Here is a 21,500-nt window from a genome sequence, read left to right on the forward strand (position 1 = left end):
AGACTGACCAATAGATTAATAAGAGAGAAAACTAAGTTAATTAATATCAATGGAAATAAAGTATTGGAGAAATTCAAGAAACTAAAATCCAACATTCATCTGAAAACTGCTGGAATCTACTAAAAAAACCTTAGCAATGAACTTAGAAAATCATATGATCAAGGTTAACATGATTTTTACCCAAGGAAATCATCTTTAACAAATTAATTGCAATTTCTTAAGGATGTAGCTACTGGGGTAGATAAAAGGAAACCAGGAAATGCTGAATACTTGACTTCCAAAAGCATTGACAAGCCAGAGGAAGTAGTGGAGGCGGATATAATTACAACATTTAAAAGGCACCTGGATGGGTACATTAATAGGAAGGGTTTAAAGGGATATGGGCCCAATGCTGGAAAATGGGACTAGGTGAGTTTAGGATATCTGGTCAGCATGGACCAGTTGGACTGAAGGGTCTGTTTTCTTGCTGTGTAACTCTATGACTCCGAGCAAGATAAGTTGGGATAATATATTAGCATGTTGCATAACTGGGACCATATTGTTAAGAAGAATGGGAGTTAAGAAGAATGAAGATGTTTGAACGGTTATTTACTGAAGCTGCTTCCATGGCTGGGGAATTTAGAAAACAGGCACATCCTCAGGATCAAGGGACAATCATTTCGGACTAAGAGAAGCAGAAATCTCTTCACTCAATACATGACAGAACCTATGGAACTGTTTATCCCAAAAGATTGTGGGTGCTCTACCGCTGAAAATATTTAAGGCTGAGATAGACAGATTGTTGGTATATCAGGGAATCAAGGAGTGTGGGAAATGGGCTGGAAATCTGAAGCAGAAGATTAGCCAAAATCATACTGAATGGCCACGCAGGCTTGAGGAATCATTTGATCTACCTGCTTATGTTTTTAATGCTATGTTTTGAAATATGCAACATTGCCAAGATCAGAAACGAGTCATCTGTGTTACCATCAGTTTCTTCATTCCCAATATTGGACAGGAAGAGTGAATAATAAGTGGAAGAGGATTCAGAATGAATGCATAAACATGGAGAAAGGAAATAATTAGTTTATACACAAAGATGATCAATCTGCTGTTTGGATCAACATACATGCTTACTCTAATTTTTTTTATTATGGTCATTGACCATAATAGATCTTAAAGCCAACATTCTAAATAAATATCGTTGCATTGCTGAACTAGTTTCAAACGCAGTGCTATGTTACAATGTTTCTTACTATTTTGTTTTAAAAGCATTAAAATGAGGGATCTCTGTATATAAAATTGTTAATGCAAGGGGAGGGAGCAGGTGCATTTGGGTATGAGGTGGTTAGGGTAGGCATTGGGAAATTGAGAGAAAAACAAGGGAAAGTAAGACAGAAAAGGATTGAGGGGAAAAGAGGAGTAGGTTTTCCCCCATCATCCAATGGGTGAAGCTGCACTGGCTTTGTTTTATTCTCAATCTAATTAGCGAAGCAATCACTGCAATGGTTTCTCTTCCTGTTATCATACATCACCTCTTTTGTTCCTGAGGACCCATCATTGGTTCCAGCCTTTAGGTAATCTAATTGTCGAGTCTTAGTAACAGTTGCTCAGGTTGAATCGGACACTAATCTATGCCGCATCTCTTAAATCAATTAAAAGCTTTCATATTGTTCAGGCATGTTAATTTTGGAGTGTTGTCTCCCTGGTTAAATAGTGGTAATTTTCTATTCAGAGGTATTAAGGGATATAGGACAAAAGTGGTCTTATGAAGCTGGATTACAGATAAGCCATGATTTCAAATTAAAGCAGAACAAACTTGAAGGGCTAAATGGCCTACTGTTGTTCCAATTTAGGAAAAGATGTGCATAATATTTACCTTCATGGCTTTCTTCATATATTTAATGTTGTCTTTCTCAATATCATGCCAAGACCTGATAGGTGTTTTTAGATCATCACCCACAACCATTCCTGGTCCTTGTGTGGCTGGGCCCCCAATGAACAACATCACACGACCTCCAGTATTGGGGAAAGTGCACTATTTTAAAAGAAGAAACATAAATGAAAACATAGGAGCAAATACAGCCTGTTAAGAAATTAATCAAAACCACTCATACACAATATGGCAATTTATTAGTACTTCTGTATGAGCTTTAAGATAATAATCCTGAATAACTTATACTTATTTGGATAACTTTTTCTAAATCTTCTATAATTTACATACTTCATCCTATCTTTTATTATTTGAAATGAATGCCAATTCTGATGCAGCAGTGTTACAAGGAATTCAATACGTTTCTCTGCACAAGTTCCAACTTTACGTGATTGGATAAAAGAAAAGGAAAGTCAATGCCTACAGAGCTGGTCAGTGATATTATCAGGATTAACTTTTACGATTACAGCATGATAGGTCAGTTTTATTTTGCATAATGCCAAACGGCTAAGTTGTGAATAAGCAAGATAGATTTAAATGTCAACATAGACAACACATTACCTGTCTGTGCAGTTACAAAAAGCAATCAAGTATGGTAATAGATGTTGGAATGTATCATGGTGGACAAATAAATAACTCATTGGAGTTGGCAAGAGTATCACAATCATAACGATGCAGGAGCCCAGCATATCAATGCAGAATACAAGGCTCAAGCCTTTGCAACCCTCTTCAGCCAGAAATTTTCAATTTATGGTCCTGCTTGGTTTTCTCCTCAAGCGCCCAACAGTGTAGAAGCCTGTCTTCAGCCAATTTAATTCACTACAGAAAATATCAAGATATGGCTGAAGGCAAAGGTACCTGACAACTTGATGGAGTAGATCTGAAGACTTGTGACTCCCCAGACCAAATTGTTGCAGTGCAGTTACAACTGGCATCTAACCAACAGTGTGAAAAATCATCCAGGTAGACTCTGTCTGCCAAAGTTATTGAGTCATACAGCACGGAAACAGGCCCTTAGGCCTAACTTGTCCATGCTGACCAGTTTTCCTAACCTGAACTGGTCCCATTTGCCTGTGTTTGTCCCATATCCCTACAAACCTTTCGGGATTAAACCAATGTAGCTAATTACCACCTCAACATTTGACTCTCAATCATCTGCAAAGTAATGGAAAGCGTTGTCAACAGTGCTATCAAGTGACAGTGACACAACAATAACCTTTTCGCTGATACCCAGTTTGGGTTTCATCAGGGCCACTTGGCTCCTGATCTTATTACAGCCAAACAAGGACTGCAAAGTTGTAACTAAAAATTGTAAGGTGAAATGGCAAGATGGCATTTGACCGTATGGCACCGAAGACTCTTATCAAAACTGAAGTTAACAGGAATCAGGGTTTAGTTAATGGAGGACAATCACCTCAATCCAGGGTATTGCTACAGGTTTTCTTCAGAGCAGGACTACAGCTATTTCATCAACAACCTACCTTGCATCATATGACCAGATGTAGACTGCTTGCTGATGACTGCATAACATTGAACAGTATTCTCAACTCTTCAGATACAGAAGCTGCCTGTACTCTACAAGCAACAAGACTTGGGCATCATTCAGGTTTGGGCTGCTAAATAGCACGTAACAAATATGCCACACAAGTGCTAGGTAATGATTATCTCTAACAAAAGAGAATCTAACTATCTTCCTATGAAATTCAATTGCATTATCGCCACAGAATCAAGCACTTGCAATCCTCTTCAGTCAGAAATGCTGACAGTATGATCTATTTTAGCTTCCTCATGCTCACAGCAGTGTAGATGCCATACTTCAGACAATTCAATTCACCCCAAGTAGTACAACTGAGGATTAGCATTGGCCAGAAACTGAACTGGACCAGCCACATAAATACTGTGGCTGTAGAAGTAGATCAGAGGAGCTGGGAATTCTGTAGGAATAACTAACCTCTCCCCTTCTTGGATCCTGACTACTGTCTACAAGGCACACATCAGCAATACAATGGACTGTTCTCTGCATTCCCGATTGATTGCAGCTCCAACATAAACTCAAAACCATCAAGCAAAAAGCAGCCCATCTGATTCACCGCGTTAAACATTAACTTTATCCATCACTAACACACAGTGACAACAGTTGCTTTGGTACCCTATTCCGTTTTTATTTCTGTTAAGAAAACAGAGAATGCCATTTGCTTTAGTATCGTCCTAATGTCATCCTACCATCTTTAAAGACGTAACCCAAGATCTGTCTGTTCTGAATTCCCTTCAAAATTGTACTATTTACTAATATTGTCTATTCCTCATTCATCCTACCAAAATCATTTCACATTTCTCTGAAGTCCGTTGTGACCCTTCTCACCATTAACGACATTTTTAAGTTTCAATTCATTGTAAACTTTGAAATTATGCCATCTACACTCAAGACCAAAGTAGAAAATGTTAGAAACACTCAGCAGGTCAGGCAGCATTTGCAGATAGAAGAAGAGTTAATGTGTCTCTCCTCTCACAAGCTGCCAGGATTTATAATTTCAGTTTCAGATATCTATAATCCGCAGTAATTTTCTTTGATATAAACAGCAATGATCTTCAAAGCAATGCCTGGGGAACAGAACCTTATCCCTCCCTCCAATTCAAACTCAAATTTTTATCACGGTTTTCCACTATTTGTCTCTTAGACAATTCTATATCCATATTTCCACTGACCTTTTAGTCCGAGTTTCAATTAACATGCTAAAATTATAAGGAAATAACTAAATTTTTCACATTCAGAATGCAATGTCAGTTCCGGAGAAATAGCAAAGTAAGCATTAACAAGGAATGTAAATGTATAAAGCTTTACAAAGTAATAATGTAAAATGGGTGAATGCAAGTACTATAAATGTAAAGAAAAAGGCAGAGAAATATACAACGAGATCCAGTTTTTATGAACGTGAGAATCTGAGCAAATGAAATTTTTTAATTCAATTGTGGGAAGCGGGCATTGCTGTTTGAACCAGCATACAGACTCTTCCCCACTTGTCCTTGAGAATGTGGTGGTGAGCTACCTTCTTGACCTACTGTAGCTTACATACTGTAGATAGACCCACATATCATTAGGGAAGGAATTCCAGGAAGTTGATCCAGCAACAATGAACGAAAGGCAACCACGTCAAGACGGTGATTGGCTGGGAAGGGAATTTGCAGATGGCAAATGTTCCCATGTACCTGCTGCCCTTGTCCATGTATACTAATAGCCTAAAATGGGCTTACTAACTGTTAAAGAATGGTTATTGATTGAATTGTTGTGAACAATCAGACAGTTGATCAAAAATATTTACAAGGAGATATGCACACATTTGGCAATAATTTCATAAATAAACAGGTTACAACTGCCCTTAGGCGGTGCCTGATGCCAGAATGGTACATGCCCACACTTGATCCTTGAACGAATGATGGGAATATCTACGGCTTTGTCGTAAGTGCTCTAGAAGCACAAACCATCCAATTTAGAAATTTGGAAAAATATTTGAAAATAAAGAAAAATGTACAGTGAAAGGACAGGGTAATGAGATTATAATAAGTAGTTGCAGTTGACGAGTATGCCACTGGCATAGACATGATATAAAGTCAATAGCCTGCTATTGTGCTGTAATTCAACAATCAGGAACATAGGCACAAGCTAATCTCATCCCCGAGTCTGGTCTGCTCTTCAAATGGATCACGGCTAATCTGTATCTTAATCTATCCGCTTTGGTTTTTTAATTCTTGAAAACCTTGCTAAACAAAACTCTTGCAATCACAGATCTAAACTTTCTAACTGTTCTCCAGCTTCAACAGCTTACAAAAATAACAACTATTGGCAGCTTATTTCTTCCAAGCTTGGGTTCTCCCTCTGCAGGTATTAAAAGGCAACACCACTGCATTTTTTTTATGGAAAAAAAAACAAATACAATTCAAAAATCAAGCTATTTTTGCAGCATTTTTCATGTGGCAAATTCTCATAAACATAGTCAGGTGAAGTTGGCAATGGAGGAGATAATACTTCGAAGGAAGAGAGAGGTCTTGTGGTACAGTGGTAATGACTTCCCCTCAGGGCCAACAGCTCAAGTTCAAATCCAAGTCTAAGTCCAAGTCCTATACTAGGACTTGCTGGGTATGTAAAAAGCATTCATTATCTTGTTCAATGGATGGCTAATTAGCCCAGGAATCCTTCCATCACCTCCCCACTATACCTTAAAGGGGGGGTGAAAAAATAAACGTATGTCAAAAAAAACCTGAACCAAACAGATTCTGTGAACCCTCGAATACATCACACACCTTCTTCTCAGCATAAAAACAGAACGTTCAATCTTCAACCGACACTTCTTATTTAAAGGGACATTTATTGACACTGGTACCAAGTTATAGAATTAGCACCCAGACACTTACAATGTCTCACTGGAATAAATCTAAAAATGAGTAAAGATAGACTCTGGTCTCCTCGTTTGGCAACTCTTGTAGAGATGTTAGGGAAAATAGCCATGCAGCACTTGACCAAAAAGCAATCTTGCTTCTGCCCCCTGTCATGGCAAGGGATAAGGACTGAAATTCCACGTGTTTTCCTTAGTTTACTCTTTACTTTGGCAAACCTTGCAATCCCCAAAGCAGTAGTAGAAAACTGATATACAGGTGTCAGAAAAAAACACTACACTTTATCAGTTAAGAAGCACTTGGGAGAAAAACCTAGTATTTGCAGAGAAACACACAATAACTTATTGAAATAGATCACCGCAACCTACACATTGGACAACAGCCATGTTAAAGCATACATTAAATCGCAACAATACACGATTCCATGAAATTTATTCTACCCTAAAGAATAAATGCTGGTGTTACTCTGGCCACAAATACTTGCCATGCATTCTGATCCACTGCAAAATCTTTGTACTGAGAACCACAAAGACCAAAAAAAGGCCTTATAGCTCCCTCCCTTGTACTATTCATAACAGATACAATGGACAGCAAGAAAATACTTCCTTTTATTGTGTACTTATTATTTTTATGAACAAAACATAAACAAGAAGAATATGCCGATATAATGAGTGAATTTGTAGTCTGTTAGGATCTAGACTATTTTGACATGCATGCAGTTTAAGATTCCTTGATTACACAACAACAAATCCCAGACTCCGGCTGAAGGAAACAGCCGTGTCAACGACATCTCTCACTCAGAAGAGAGAGAGAGAGAGAAAAAAAGAAAGGTGGGAATGGAAATGGGGTACGATCTGGCATGTTAGCATTTAGACAAATCATCAGCTAACCAACAACTTGAAGTGCTCAGGTTGTGCTTCTAGTAGATTGGAAAGTATAAGGAAAATTCATATGGTTATAATGAATCCAAAAAGAGTTAGCACTGGTCTTACTGTATCCGGTAATACATTAGCTCCATAGAATGGAATTCCTGAAGGGGCACATACCTCTAACAGACCAACAGCAATGGATAGAGCAACTCCAGTAGATCTCAGTGGTCTTTTCCCCTGCGGCACAGGCCAAGGGTCACGTTGCAATTCTCCCAGAAGATCAGTCAAGTTCATGTCAATTTTTTGAACTGGTTGCAAAAATCTGTAACATCACATTTTCAGGCACTTTAGGATAATCATACTGCATGTTGTGGATATTTGATTCCAATCCCAAAATAGTGATCAAATAGATACAACATTAAAACAAAAAATTAATAAACTTAGAAGCATTAAAATACTGAGACATAAAAGGAATTGCTATGCTCCAAATAATGTTTAATGCTCACAACACTTTTTGGCCCGGTCATTTGTTTTATGGCATGGATGACAATTCCCTATTTATCAACCAGTGAGCTTTGGAAAGACTGAATGCGAGTGGTATGTTGGTAATATTTGGAGAGTGCCTGCTACTTTTTAGTATGTGGAAACTGCTGCTATTTATACATTTTTGAAGAGTATCATGATTTGACAACAGGATAATTTTTTCTTGTCCAAGTGGCTGGAAAAATAAATAAGACTTTTTGCTAAGGTATTCTAGTGATGACAGAAATCCAGAAAGCTTTTCAGAGCAAACAAATAGTGGCAATTGGAAAGTATATCATTGAAATCCAAATGAATATGTACTATATCTTTTTAAAACCATTATACTTGATGGGTACCTTTTCTTCAGAAATATATGCATTTGCACTTACAATTGTGTCATGTTAGTTATTATAAAGTTTACTGAGGATTGATTTTGGATTGGCCATCCAAAAGCATGCATTTCTCAAATTTCTCACCAAAATATCACCCACTTTTTGTCTCCTCATCTGCACTGAACAACTACCCATCAGCTGATGCCCATCTCCAGATCATGTCTCTGTACCTGCTCCCTTTTGATTTTGCTGTTTTCTTGTTCCCTGCTATCTCTATGCATATTGATTCTTTAAATAAATCCATGCTCAGCCATGGTGCCTCTACTCTTGTGATACTGATCACAGTCAAACCCATTTCCAACTACAGTTTTGTATCTTTCATACACATCACCCAACACCTTCCAAACCCAGATTCTAGGTTCGCCCTTGAGGAAAACAAAACCTCTCCATCGTGTCAATTACAGTTGCACTGCAAAACTCTCAACCGCTTAGTCTTTGATTGCTATTTCCCCTAACACTTCTACAGTTGTCAGTCTGCTCAACCACTCCTTTACCTGCACCTTTGGAACCTTTGCCCCAAGTTGCTTACAAAAAATTGATCAATATCAGCTTTGAAATCTTGAATTTGCCCAGCCTCAACAGCTTTTTGGTGGAGTGCATGAAAAAGTGCTTGCTGATATTGCTTTTAAAAAGTCTAACTCTGCTTTTAAGGTTATTCCCCTTTATGGGAAATTGTTTCCTTGACCAAATCTATAAAACCACTGCATCGTGTTACACAACTCAACTATATCACTGCTCAATTTTGCATGTATCTCCCCTTCAGGTACAAAGGGTGTAGAATTGATCTGGCATTTGATGATTTATCATCCATTACTGGACCTGGCTGAACCACATGAAGCACTACTGTTTATCACTCTCAATTAAGTTTCTCACCCTGTTACAGGGCTGGGACCACCTTAATTACTCACAGGCAAAATTCCCTGTGACTGTGGTGCATTTTTCCTCTTGACTGGATTATATTTTTCATTTTCTAGCTCAACTAGATTGCTTGTTGTTCCTTGGACATTTCAATTACTTCTCTCAGTGTCTTTTGTGGTTGATTATTCATTATTAGCCATTCATCTCTTCCATATCTCTGATTAGCCCCATTTGGATTTTCATTTCCATTTCTTCACAACACACTCTAGTGTGTTCCATTCATTGTCATTTAGCCATCAAAAATGACCACTTCTAATGTTAAACATGCGAACATTATTGCTTTAAACGATACAGAATTTATGAAAAACATGCATGCAGTAAAGATAAAATCGTACTAAATGTATGAAAAATAGACAGTGAAGATTTCCTATTTGTATTTGTCTGGATATTCTTGACAGTTTGAATTCTTCTTTGGGTCATAGAGGTGACTCCTGTTAGTGAGATCGTAATGGCAGAACTTGTTAAATGCCATGCTTTAAGTAATTCTCCACAAAAAAAAAAGAACCACGGACGCTGGAAATCAGTAATTCTATGTTCAGAAGTCAGGCTTAGTAATGCAGCTAGTTTACAGGGAAACGAGCTGCAATATTCAGTTACAAAAGTATTCAAATAGATCACACTTCTGAGGTGCAGGCTTTAATGAATCATGTACTAAACAATACATTGGTAGCAAAAGCAGAGACAAATTGAATATTAAATAAAGCAAGTATAAAGGGCATAAAACTGTAATGATCAAAGCAAGGAAAAACAGCAAACAGAAGAATGAATCAGATTGTTTTCTCCATAATTTCTTTTCTATTAGACACCTTCACTAGGAAAAACAAGAGTGCAGATATGCATAATTATAAGACAGGACCAATTTTTCATTTCATTTTTATCTTTTGATATATACTTGACTCAACATCAAAACACTTCTCACAAGTATAAATAAAATAGTCATACCCTTAAATGATTTGTTTCTCTGTTCTAAGAATGACCCTAAAATATACCCAAAATCTATAAAAGCATTTACTGCGAAGAAAAATATTCAGAATTTCAGAAAGACATGGCTAGTAACTAGATTCAATCCCAAAGAGAGCATATTTTTAAAATTAAAACATTTGAAGTTGAGGAAACTAATTTACTTTGGAACAGGAAATTAATTGTACAGATTGCACGCAAAAGAAATAATATTGTTGACTTCTGTTTCAACAGTGTGACTTCAAAAACAGGAATTTTAAAAACGATGAAGTGTTGCATTATGGCTACCCACAGGATAACGCTGTGGTTAAATATACTGCTAAAACCACTATCATTCAGGTATTTTAAAGATTGCAACTAGCAACACAAGCAGCAGAATTTACAGCACTATTTTCGACAAAGTGCATAATCAATTTATTTTTAAGTTTTCCAAGCTGTCTGACCAATTTAAAAGTTGCCATTTTTGGAACCTATAGCTAGTTCATCCAATATTAGGTGGCTGCAAGAACAGAAGAAAACACTGCCCCGACTGGCAAAGCACCTATCCACTTAGAATAGTGCCAGTTGGTGCCAGAAGATTGTGGTAGTTTGGACATTGATCCTTTATCTCTTGCTCAAATCCAAATCACACTGACAGATGAAAGTCTACTGGCTGTAAGAATCAATTTTTTTAAAATCCAGATCCTGAGCTAATAATTAGCCCATATGGGAAAATAATGGCCTTATTTTGCCATAATTGATCAGAAGTCATAGGAAGTCTTAGTGTGGAACATAGAAAAAAAACATCAAAATCAAGTTGGCCAACAATTTGGAAATGGGCCTAAAATTTACACATGATGAGGCTGCAGTTTTGTACACTCTCTAAATGTAACTATTCAACTCACAGTTGATGCTATTTAAACCACAATTTCTCAAATAAACCAGAAATAACTCAGAATTTCACCCACTATGTCATTCAGTACAGAAGCTATCCATAAGGTTTAACTAATTTATTATAGATATGTGCCATGCTCACAAGTACTAGATGGTTATTACCCAAAGTCACACAAAAGATCCTACCTATCTTTGCAGGATTCAAATCAGATCTTAGAAGTGTAGTAGCCTATTGTGTACTGATTCCCCATCATTAACAGTAAAGTCTCATGGAAAATGGTTTTGAACATCTAAAATTACCAAATTTAAAATATAGCAAAGTAGCTATAAGCAATTTTAAATTGTAAATTATAAGGAACAGAATATCAGTATATCTTGTGTTTGAAATTAGATTTGTGGTTTTTTGAAATAGACTCTGATCATGCAAAAAAATGAAACTGACACATTCTTAAATAATTTCTAAACACAGTTTTTTTCTGATCTTAAAATAAAAACATTCCTTTTACTTCAAAGCCAATTCTTCACGAAGATATTATTTCAGTGACCATGAAAAGTACAAATCTCTAAATTGCTACTTCAAGGAATATCCTCAGTTAAGTATGTCAGAGGTAACCAAAATGTTTGCTTTCTCATGACTTCAGTTCATAGCTGGATTTTGCAGACAGTGGCTTGCCATTGACCTCAAAAGAAAGCTGTGCACAAAGACCTTGTATTGCCCGTGGCATGGGTTTTACTTTTAATGAGTTCAATTTAAATCTTCGAACAAGTCCAGGGGATCTCCAGGTATCTAGAACCGTAATATCATCGAGCAGATTAAGCTGCTAATCTGATTGCAGAATTCTCTGACAGTCAACCAAAAAGCAAAACGAACAAATTATTTTGCACTTCTTATAGGTTTTACAGAGTGAAATAAGGATCAGGGTGTACATTTTGGAAGCTGAAATATCCTTCAGAATAACTTTTTAAAAAACTATATATCTATGGATGGCATGGTGGCTCAGTAGCTAGCACTGTTGCCTCAGAGCACCAGGATTCAATTCCACCCTTGGGTGACTGTGTGGAGTTTTTACGTTCTCCCCGTGTCTGCGTGGGTTGCCTCCCACAGGCCAAAGGTAAGCAGGTTAAGCGGATTAGCCATGGGAAATGCAGAGTTACAGGGATAGGGTAGGTCAGGGTGAGATGCTCCTCAGACTCAATGGGCCAAATGGCTTGCTTCCACAATGTAGAGATTCGATGATTCTATGGAAGTATCATAATGGAAAAAATTGACATTACACAACTAATATTTGCTTTCAAGGACCGGGGGGGGGGGGGGGGGGGGGGGTGGGTGGGTATTAGTGTAGGTATGGCTTATGACACCACTAAAATCTCAATTATACCCTATTAGGAGACATAATTTTTCATACGTTCTTAAGAATGATATTACAAGATAAAAGGGGCGGTTTTCATTACTTAATGAATTTTGAAGAGAGCTCTCTGCAAGAACTTTAGCAGAGGATGTTGTACAGGTGCAAGGAAGACACAGGCAACTTGTGGATTTCTGCATTTAACTGTGCATGTGCAGATACCAGAAGTTGTTGCTAGTTTCACACGGTAATGACACCTAACATGCATAGTTTTGCTGTCATCTTAACTGCAAGATCGAGGCTGACTATTCGAAAGTAACTTCATATAGTTAAAGTGAAAGTTTACCTATTGGATGGCGGTGGTTGCTGAACTTGAGGCCCACGACTTGCCTGGGTGGCTAATGGTTTACTTAAGCCCAACATGTCCTATTAACAAAATTAACAATGCAAATTAAAGCCTTTAAACATATTAAATCAACTCAAACCTTCTAATTGATTAAAGATTTAACAGCATCTTAATTTTGTTTAAAATATCTTCAGCAGTTGTGACCCTTTGATCTCTTACTTATAAATTCTATGTTCTGCGTGCTTCTTTCTCACTTCACCTGACGAAGGGGCTACGCTCCAAAAGCATGTGTTTTTAAATAAACCTGTAGGACGATAACCTGATGTCATGTGATTTCTGACCTTGTTCACCCTAGTCCAACACCGGCACCCCCACATCATCTAAACATGCAACCAGATCTATTGTCCATTCCTCTACTCAACCAAAATTGTTTACAGTAGTGTAAAACTTGTGTTCTTTTATTAAAGAACATGGAAAGCCTTGTGTGACAAGCCACCACAGTAACTAAAAGCAAAACATAAGCTTAAGTTTACACGATGAAATCTGATTTCTCCAATATTATCATTAGCTGGAATCACTTCACAGAGCAGAATTCACTGAATTTAAGAGGGGTCTGTGAATCTTTAAAGAAACAAACACTTGGAGATACTGGACATAAACGGGAGCATCGTTTTAAAGCATAATACGCAAAGTGGAATTTCAAAATGGATTTAAAATGCTACTAAGACTTTTCTGGGAGTAGAAAACCTAAGTAGATTATTTGCAAGCTTTGATGAAGGCTACACTGAAATAGCTGGCAATTGAAGGTAAAAATAAAGGCAAAACTTGTAAGGATGAGAATGCAACAAAATCATGATGATGAATTAATTCCAAAATACATATTCCAGCAAACCTCAAGACTAATTTAGGTGAGCATAAAATATCTAAGATTCAAAAAGCAGCAGTATTGGCAGGTATCTATGATTTATGTCTCCCACAGTTACGTATGGTGAATTGGATACATTGGAATTATGAAGGAAACTGGAAAATCTGGGGATGTAAAGATATTAATTTTAGGGAGCAAACAGACTGATTCCAAAATAATAAAGGAAAATGTTTAGAACCGAGACATAGAAAGATAATAATGATAATAATAAGAGAAAGGGTTGAATGTGAAAGTGATATGAAGAAAATAAGATTTCATGGTACTAAGACTTGACATAATAAAGCCAATTATTGCAAGTTAAAATAGGAGACTGGTTGTAGGAATAGGAATGCCTAAGGAATCTTCAGAAAAGGTGCATCAGGAAAAGAAACAGTTATTGAAAATAGAGCTGAAAATCAAGTGGAGTAGTTCCAAGAATCTACAAGAAAGGGAGAGATGATTCAGGTCAGTCAAGAAAGTTTTCTCATTTACTGACTGAGAGAATCAGACCATTGAAGGTATGAATATTTTGTTTCAAAAGTGGAAATGTTTGTTTATGTTTCTAACCAAGAAGGTAAACCAATATGATATTAGGAGACAACAGAGCAAGTCACTCAGTTATGCTGTTATATAATGCAGCTTCCAGAGGGGTCAGTGATGAAAATATTAATTGGAGATCTACATTAAGATTACAAATATATCCCACTATATTGAGTTGGATTAAAGTGTGACTTAGTAAATGGAGAGGTTCTAACTGAAGCAGTGTACAAATCATTCCAGAAGGAACTGATTTTATTCTGGAGAATAACCTAACTGGTTCCAAAATACTTGCCTCAAAAAAGGCTGGTGGGGACAATCAGTAGAAAAAGGAGCAGCACAATGTAGCAAAAGAAACATAGAGATGCTGCAGGAGAAACATCCTGGATTGTTTTCTGACTGTTGCAACTAGATCTCAGGCCTGTAGAATTAGACAGGAAGAGGAAGAGGTCTATATCTGAAAGGTACATTCTATGCATATTCAGTTGACTGACTCAATTTTTGAAAATTTAAATAAAAGGGATGAAGGTAAAGAAAAGGAGACTGACATGTTTCATCCATCTTCAATAACAGAAAAACAAACAATTGATCCTGGTTTGAGAGAGTTGTACCAAACAGTACAGTCAGAAATTGAATCAGAACCAATACCTGCAAATTATTATTTAAAAGACAATATCAAAGAAGAATGGGAAGCAGTTCATCATTGTTAGTTCCAGCTAAGTATCATAACTTTTTTTAAGTGGCTCAAGAAATCCCAATAGCAGGAGACTTAATATTTGGAAAACACAGACGAAAATGCTAACATATTATTGGTCCAGGTTATGTAAAAGTATGGCCACATTTAGCTAAACATGCCACATATCTGGAGATGGGGAAAGTCCAATCATGAATTAAGCTTGCAACTATTCAAAGAATCATTTAGTATGGTCCAAATACATAGTGTAGGTCTCCTATGAGTAGGAAACAGTATCTTTTAAAAAGTATAGATAATTCGACAAGATTTTGTAGGATCATAGAATCCCTACGTAGTTAAGGAGGCCATTCGGTCAACTGAATCTGCACCAACACTCCGAGAACCATCCCACCCCAAACCCAGCACCCCACCCTCCCACATAACCCCACATTTACCATGGGCAATCCAATTAACCTTCATATCTTTGGACTGTAGGAGGAAACCGGTGCACCCAGCAGAAACCCTCACAGGCACGGGGAGGATGTGTGAACTCCACACAGACAGTTGGCCAAGGCTGAATCAAACCTGAGTCCTTGATGCTGAGAGACAGCAGTACTAACCACTGAACTACCCTGTTTGACTCAGTCGTTTCGCTACTGGAATAGGAGCAGAAGAGTTTCTTCATGATTGAACGGCCCTCTCCATGATCTATTCTGCTCAGCCCACAACAGTTTTGGGGAAAATTACAGCAAAGGGAGTAGTGAAAATGTTAGTCCATTTTTTAAAAAAATGAAATACGGATTACTCGAAGAAATGCAATCAGATTAAAATTCATATGTTGTCACAAAATATTTAAAGAAATAATGAATAGCTTGTGAATAAAGCAATTTACATCTTCCACTCATCATCCATAATCTCAATCAACATTGGAAAGTTGACATCAAACTTTCATGGCCAGGATGTGGAGGTGCCAGTGTTGGACTTGGGTGTACAAAGTCAGAAATCAGATGACACCAGGTTGTAGTCCAAAAGGTTTATTTGAAATCACAAGCTTTTGAAGCGCTGTCCCTTTGCCAGGTGAAGAGAATACACTCAGGCAGGGAGATCAAAAGATCATAGAAATGGCGTGAGTGGAGTATTGACAGGTCAAATAAGAAGTCTTTGCAGGTGATCAAGAATGTCAAGAGTGTGAGCAAGGCGTTAACAGCTCAATAACAATTGAATGGATGACCTATAATCTGATTAATTAAGGCAGAGCTCTAGGAATTCTTCCATAAACCCCAAGATGTCAGCAGCAAGCCCAACAAGACAATCAACAAACCAGAACAGTCGACAGAGAGATCTGCAGTGCAGCGACCAAAGAAGAAAGATTGGACCCCTCTCTGGAAGGCCGCTGCCTTAGGCTTGACATGTACACTCAAGCCGTCAGGAGATGCGTTAACATCAGATTCATCAGCCGCTCTCATAAGGTAACACGAATGTCACCCAAACACCATCCATGCTCTCAAGACCAAATGCAAAAGCATCATCAAACCAACAGTCAAAGGGGGAGCCATCGTCATACATAATAGAACAAACTACTGCAAAGAAGCATACCGACAACTGAACAACCAGGAACACTACAGACAACTACTTGCTAATCCGACCAAAGAACATACCTGTCAACTCAACAGACTAAACAAGACCTTTGATCCAGACCTTCAGAGACTCCAATGTACTCTCATCTCACGTATTTCTCACATAGGAGACATCTACTGCCTTCCGAAGATACACAAAGACAACACACCTGGACGTCCCATCATATCAGGCAATGGTACGCTGTGAGAGAACCTCTTTGGCTATGTCGAGGGCATCTTGAAACCCATTGTACAAGCAACCCCCAACTTCTGTTGCATTACTACAAATTTCTTACAGAAAGCACCCATGGATCAGTTGAACCACAAACATTCCTCGTCACAATGGACATTTTGGCAACCCACACCAGCGTCTCCCACGACGACAGCATCGCTGCAACAGCCTCAGTACTCAACAACTGTCAATTTCAAGACGCCATCTTACAACTCATTCACTTCATCCTCAACTACAACGTCTTCACCACTGACAACCAGCTCTTCATCCAGACACATGGAACAGCCACGGGGACCAAATTTGTACCCAATATGCCAACATTTTCATGCACAAGCTGGAACAAGACTTCTTTGCTGCACAGGACCTCCAACCAATGCTATACACCAGATACATGGATGACATTTTCTTCATTTGGACCCATGGTGAGGAATCCCTGAAATGACTACAAAACGATGTCAACATGTTTAATTCCACCGTCAGACTCAACCATGGATTACTCTTCGGAATCGGTCTCATTCTTGGACACACGCATCTCCATGAGGATGGACACCTCAGCACCTCACTCTACCGCAAGCCCACAGATAACCTCACAATGCTTCACTTCTCTAGCTTCCACCCTAAACATGTTAAAGAAGCCATCCCCTATGGACAAGCCCTGCATATACACAGGATCTGCTCAGATGAAGAGGAATGCGATGGACACCTAAAGATGTTGAAAGATGCCCTCATAAGAACAATGCCCAACTCATCGATCACGAATTCCGACGTGCCACAGCAAAAAAAAATTGCAAAGTCCTCCTCAGAAGACAGACACAGGACACGACCAAGAGACTACCATTCATCATCCAGTATTTCACCAGAGTGGAGAAACTACGCCATGTTCTTCACAGCCTTCAACATGTTATCAATGACGAACATCTCGCCAAGATCATCCTCATGCCTCCACTTCTTGCCTTAAAACAACCCCCAAAAACCCCCTTAAACAGACCATCGTTCACAGCAAACTACCCAGCCTTCAGAACAACATCGATCACAACACCATACAACCCTACCATGGCAACCTCTGCAAGACATGCTAGATCATCAACATAAATACTACCATCACTCACGGGAACACCATCCATCATGTACACGGCAGATATTCATGTGACTTGGCCAATGTTATCTACCTCTTACGCTGCAGGCAAAGATGCCCTGAGGCATGGTATTTTGGTGAGACCATTCAGATGCTACGACAATGCATCCATTGACAATGGACACCATGCAACAATCACCAGACAGGAATGTTCCCTTCCAGTCGGGTAACGCTTCAGCAGACAAGCACATTCAGCCTCTGATCTTTGGGTATGTGTCCTCCAAGGCAGCGTTTGAGATACACTTCAATGCAGAACCACCCAGCAGAAACTGACAGCCAAGTTCCATACCCATGAAGACAGCCTCAACTGCGATTTTGGGTTCATGTTGCACTACATGTAACCCCACCATACTGTTCTGTATTTGTAAAATTTTCCTTTCTGTCCTTGTTTTGACAACATCACCTTGATAATTTGTTATGTTCTCTCTACCTTAACTAGTTTGTACCGTTTTGGATTACTTACTACTTTGGTTAGACCCTCGGCATGCGACTCTTGAACTGGTCATACTATTCCAGTCACTTGATTTGTCTCCAGCACCACCTTATTTTTAATTTTTTGTAATTATCTCTCTGCCCTAATTATTTGGATTATAGGTCATCCCTTCATTTGTTATTCAACTGTTAACACTTTACTCATACCATCTGACACTCTTGATCACCCGCAGTGACTTGTTATTCGACCTTGTCGACACTCCATTCACACCATTTGTATGATCGTTTGATCTCTCCAATTATAAATTCTGTGCCTGTATGTCTTCTCTTCACTTAATCGGATGAATGGGCAGCACTCCGAAAGCTTTAGATTTCAAATAAACCTATTGGACTATAACCTGGTGTCCTGTGACTTCTGAATTTAAAGGCCATGATTAGAACTTCATATCAGGAATGTCCTGATGAATGCAAGAAAGGAATTTCCAATTTACTATTTGCCATTAAGGATGACCCTAATGAGTCCACTGGATTCAGTATTTTTGAACTAACGTATATGAGATGAGGGGACCCCTTAAATGGCTTAAAATATTTGTAAGCCAAAGCTCAGAGCCAGTTTCAACTTGTATGTCAAGTTTCAGACAGATACTAACCAATGCCTATGAGTTGGCTCAAAGTGCTTTTCAAAAGTGCTCAACAGAATAAAATTTAAAACAGATAAAAAGACCAACATACTTCCATTATATCCATTGTTAAGATACACTAAAGTACGTCTGAATTGCTAATTTCAAAATAAAGCTTGACACTTAACGCGAAAGCTTCTTTTCAATATATAAAGGAAAATAATTCAAAGTCAATTGCACATATCATGAATAATATTACTTACCTGAAGTTGTTTTGCTGTTAGGTCTTTTGTGCCTCTGAAGACATAGCTCTTGGAAATACCCTCACAACCAAGCTCATGAACCTGCACCATTCTGCCAAATGTAATGAGACCAACCAAAGCTGTGGGTGGCAAAAGGCTCAAGGACATTTGCATAGATTCTTTTAAGGCCTGCAGATCTTCATCCTCCATGCAAGTATCCACAACATAAAGGAAGATTAAAGGCATTTGAGGGCCTCGCTGTGAAAAAAACAACAAAAAAAAATCAAACATTCTTCAATAATGCACATTTTCTAAAACATCTTATTTGCATTATTCACTTTGGTAACTGTATGCATACCAATGTACAAAAAAGTCAAAAAGCTGTGGACACCTAGGCAACAACTTATATTGAATTACTGTATTCAGAACATTTTCTTTCTGAAACAAGATTCTCTTCAGTATTGCCTAGATTCAAGTTTGGAATCCCAAATGAACTCTGCCAATTCGGAGTGGTCATCATTGTAATTAATTCTGCAACTGATCTTGAAATTTCTACACCATGAATAATTAAAATCCTTTTCTCAAAGCTGAATTTTTAAAGGTTAAATTCATACGATATATGCATCACTTGGCTAGGTTAGCATTTATTGCCCATTCCGCTGAGCAAATTTCTTGAAACACTGTAGTCCTTGGGATGTAGCTCCCTTCTGCTGGCAGGAAGGGAGTTCAAGAATTTTGACCCAGTGACACTGAAGGAATAGTGATGTGTGACTTGGAGGGAACCTTGCAGGTAATAGTGTTCCACATATCTGCTGGCCTTGTCCTGCTAGGTGATAACTTCCTGATCACAAAGGCCAACAAGCTGTTGTTTTGTTCAAATACACAGAATGGTTTGAGGCAAATATCCCCAAAGAGAATCCAGGTCATAGTGAGTGGAAAAGACATGGGGGTGACGGAAATCGCAGGCTTGGAAGGTGCTGTCAGAGGCACTTTGGTGAGTAAGTGGAATGCATCTTCTAGACGGTACATACAACGGCCGCATTGGTGGTGAAGGGAGTGATGGTGATGGTGGTGTTTGGGGTACTAATCAAGCAGAGGAAACCAAGATGGATTATCCACTCAGCACTTCATCCTTTTCTTTTGCATTAATGCGCTGGAACAATTAATGTGGCAGGACTGAAGAGTTCAGATCTGATATGTTGGTTCAAGGACCACCTACCTTTATGCAGCTTCTATGGCTTTTTATGCATCTGCACCTGTGTTCTAGTTTCAGCAATTTGACATCTTGTTTTTGGCTACTGAAGGCTCCTGCATTCTTTATTAAAATCTCCCAGCTTGATGGTAATATTACAAAAGGTAAAATGCCAAGCCATGAGGTTATATGTGGTTGAACACAAAAACTGTGGCTGCTGATGGCCCAGTGCCTCGCGCTTACCTAGGTTTGATTGCTAGATCCATTTGAAATCTGTCCCATTTATCATCGCGATATTGCCACTCAAAAAGAGGGGGGTGGTTATAATGAATTTGTAGATGGGACTTGCTCTCCGCAAAGGACTGTGCAATCGTTACATCCACCAACACTGTCATACATCTGCAACAGTTAGATTGGTGAAGATGAGGTCAAATAGCACTTTTTCCCCTCTTGTTGATCTGCGTCAAAAAAACATTCTCCAGGCATTTACATGGCTTCAATTTCAATGAAATCAAGAGGTTTCTCAAACTTCTTTGTCTTTACTTGAGGTCAGCAACTGAAATTCAGTCACTGAAGTTTTGGTTTTTACTTTATTGGGTTTACACATCATGTTGGTATTTGCTATAGTATTTTATGACAGTTCCTCTTACTGTTTCTCTGAAATATTTTTCCTTCTTTATTTTGCAGGTTATTTCTTTTACCTACTTAGATTATTCAGTCTCTTCTTTGATTCTCTCCATACTGGCATTGAACAGCTGCTAATGACAACAATATGCCTTTTCACTGTCTAGTCAATTTTAACAGCTTTTGACTGGGGAGAACCAAATTTCATTCCTATATAACAGACATGAAACTTTCAACTGCAGACATCAAAATCACCTGCCCGAGGCAGCAGGTTTCTTTTTGATGATACAGAGCTACTATTCTTCTTAAAACCTGATTTTTTTTTTTCCGTCAGGAGCAGGGCTTAGTGTTGACTCATGTGCCAGGAACAGCAAAATATATATTCTTTGCAGGCAACGTCATACAGGAATTTCCCTTTCGCTCAATTTCCATCACTGTCATGTCTTTTCCATCCACAATGACTGGGATTCTCCTTAGGGATATTTGCTTCGGACTATTCTCTGCATTTGAGCAAAGCAACAGCTTCTTGTCCTTTGTGATCAGGAAGTTAGCAAGTGACATTTAATGAGGTGTTGCTGTTAAAACTGGCTGAGGCTGCTTCCCACCTCTCCTGGACTATTTTATTTTCTAGACAGCAAAAGGAATAAAGTCCAAAGTGTAAATTACGCAGCAAATTGACCTGAACTGGATTACCTCAGACCACTTGTATAATGCTGGCATTGTAAAGTTCAATTACATTGAAGAAGATAAGACCTCTTAATAG

At 38.4% G+C, this 21,500-nt stretch overlaps 1 protein-coding gene across 1 annotated transcript in view; it reads right to left on the bottom strand.

Annotated features, from left to right (window-relative positions):
• The window catches only part of sec23a (Sec23 homolog A, coat complex II component), an 81,818-nt gene that overhangs the window by 45,521 nt on the left and 14,797 nt on the right, over positions 1–21,500 (bottom strand). Inside the window, exons 5-8 of the mRNA XM_048600083.1 lie at positions 18,943–19,179; positions 12,531–12,610; positions 7,351–7,495; positions 1,859–2,017 (exon numbers count right to left, since the gene is read on the bottom strand). Of these exons, the coding sequence (XP_048456040.1) occupies positions 1,859–2,017; positions 7,351–7,495; positions 12,531–12,610; positions 18,943–19,179 (621 nt within the window). The remainder of the gene's footprint in view (positions 1–1,858; positions 2,018–7,350; positions 7,496–12,530; positions 12,611–18,942; positions 19,180–21,500) is intronic.

The sequence above is a fragment of the Rhincodon typus genome, chromosome 8, assembly GCF_021869965.1.
Source record: "Rhincodon typus isolate 14 chromosome 8, sRhiTyp1.1, whole genome shotgun sequence".
Taxonomy (NCBI): Eukaryota; Metazoa; Chordata; class Chondrichthyes; order Orectolobiformes; family Rhincodontidae; genus Rhincodon; species Rhincodon typus.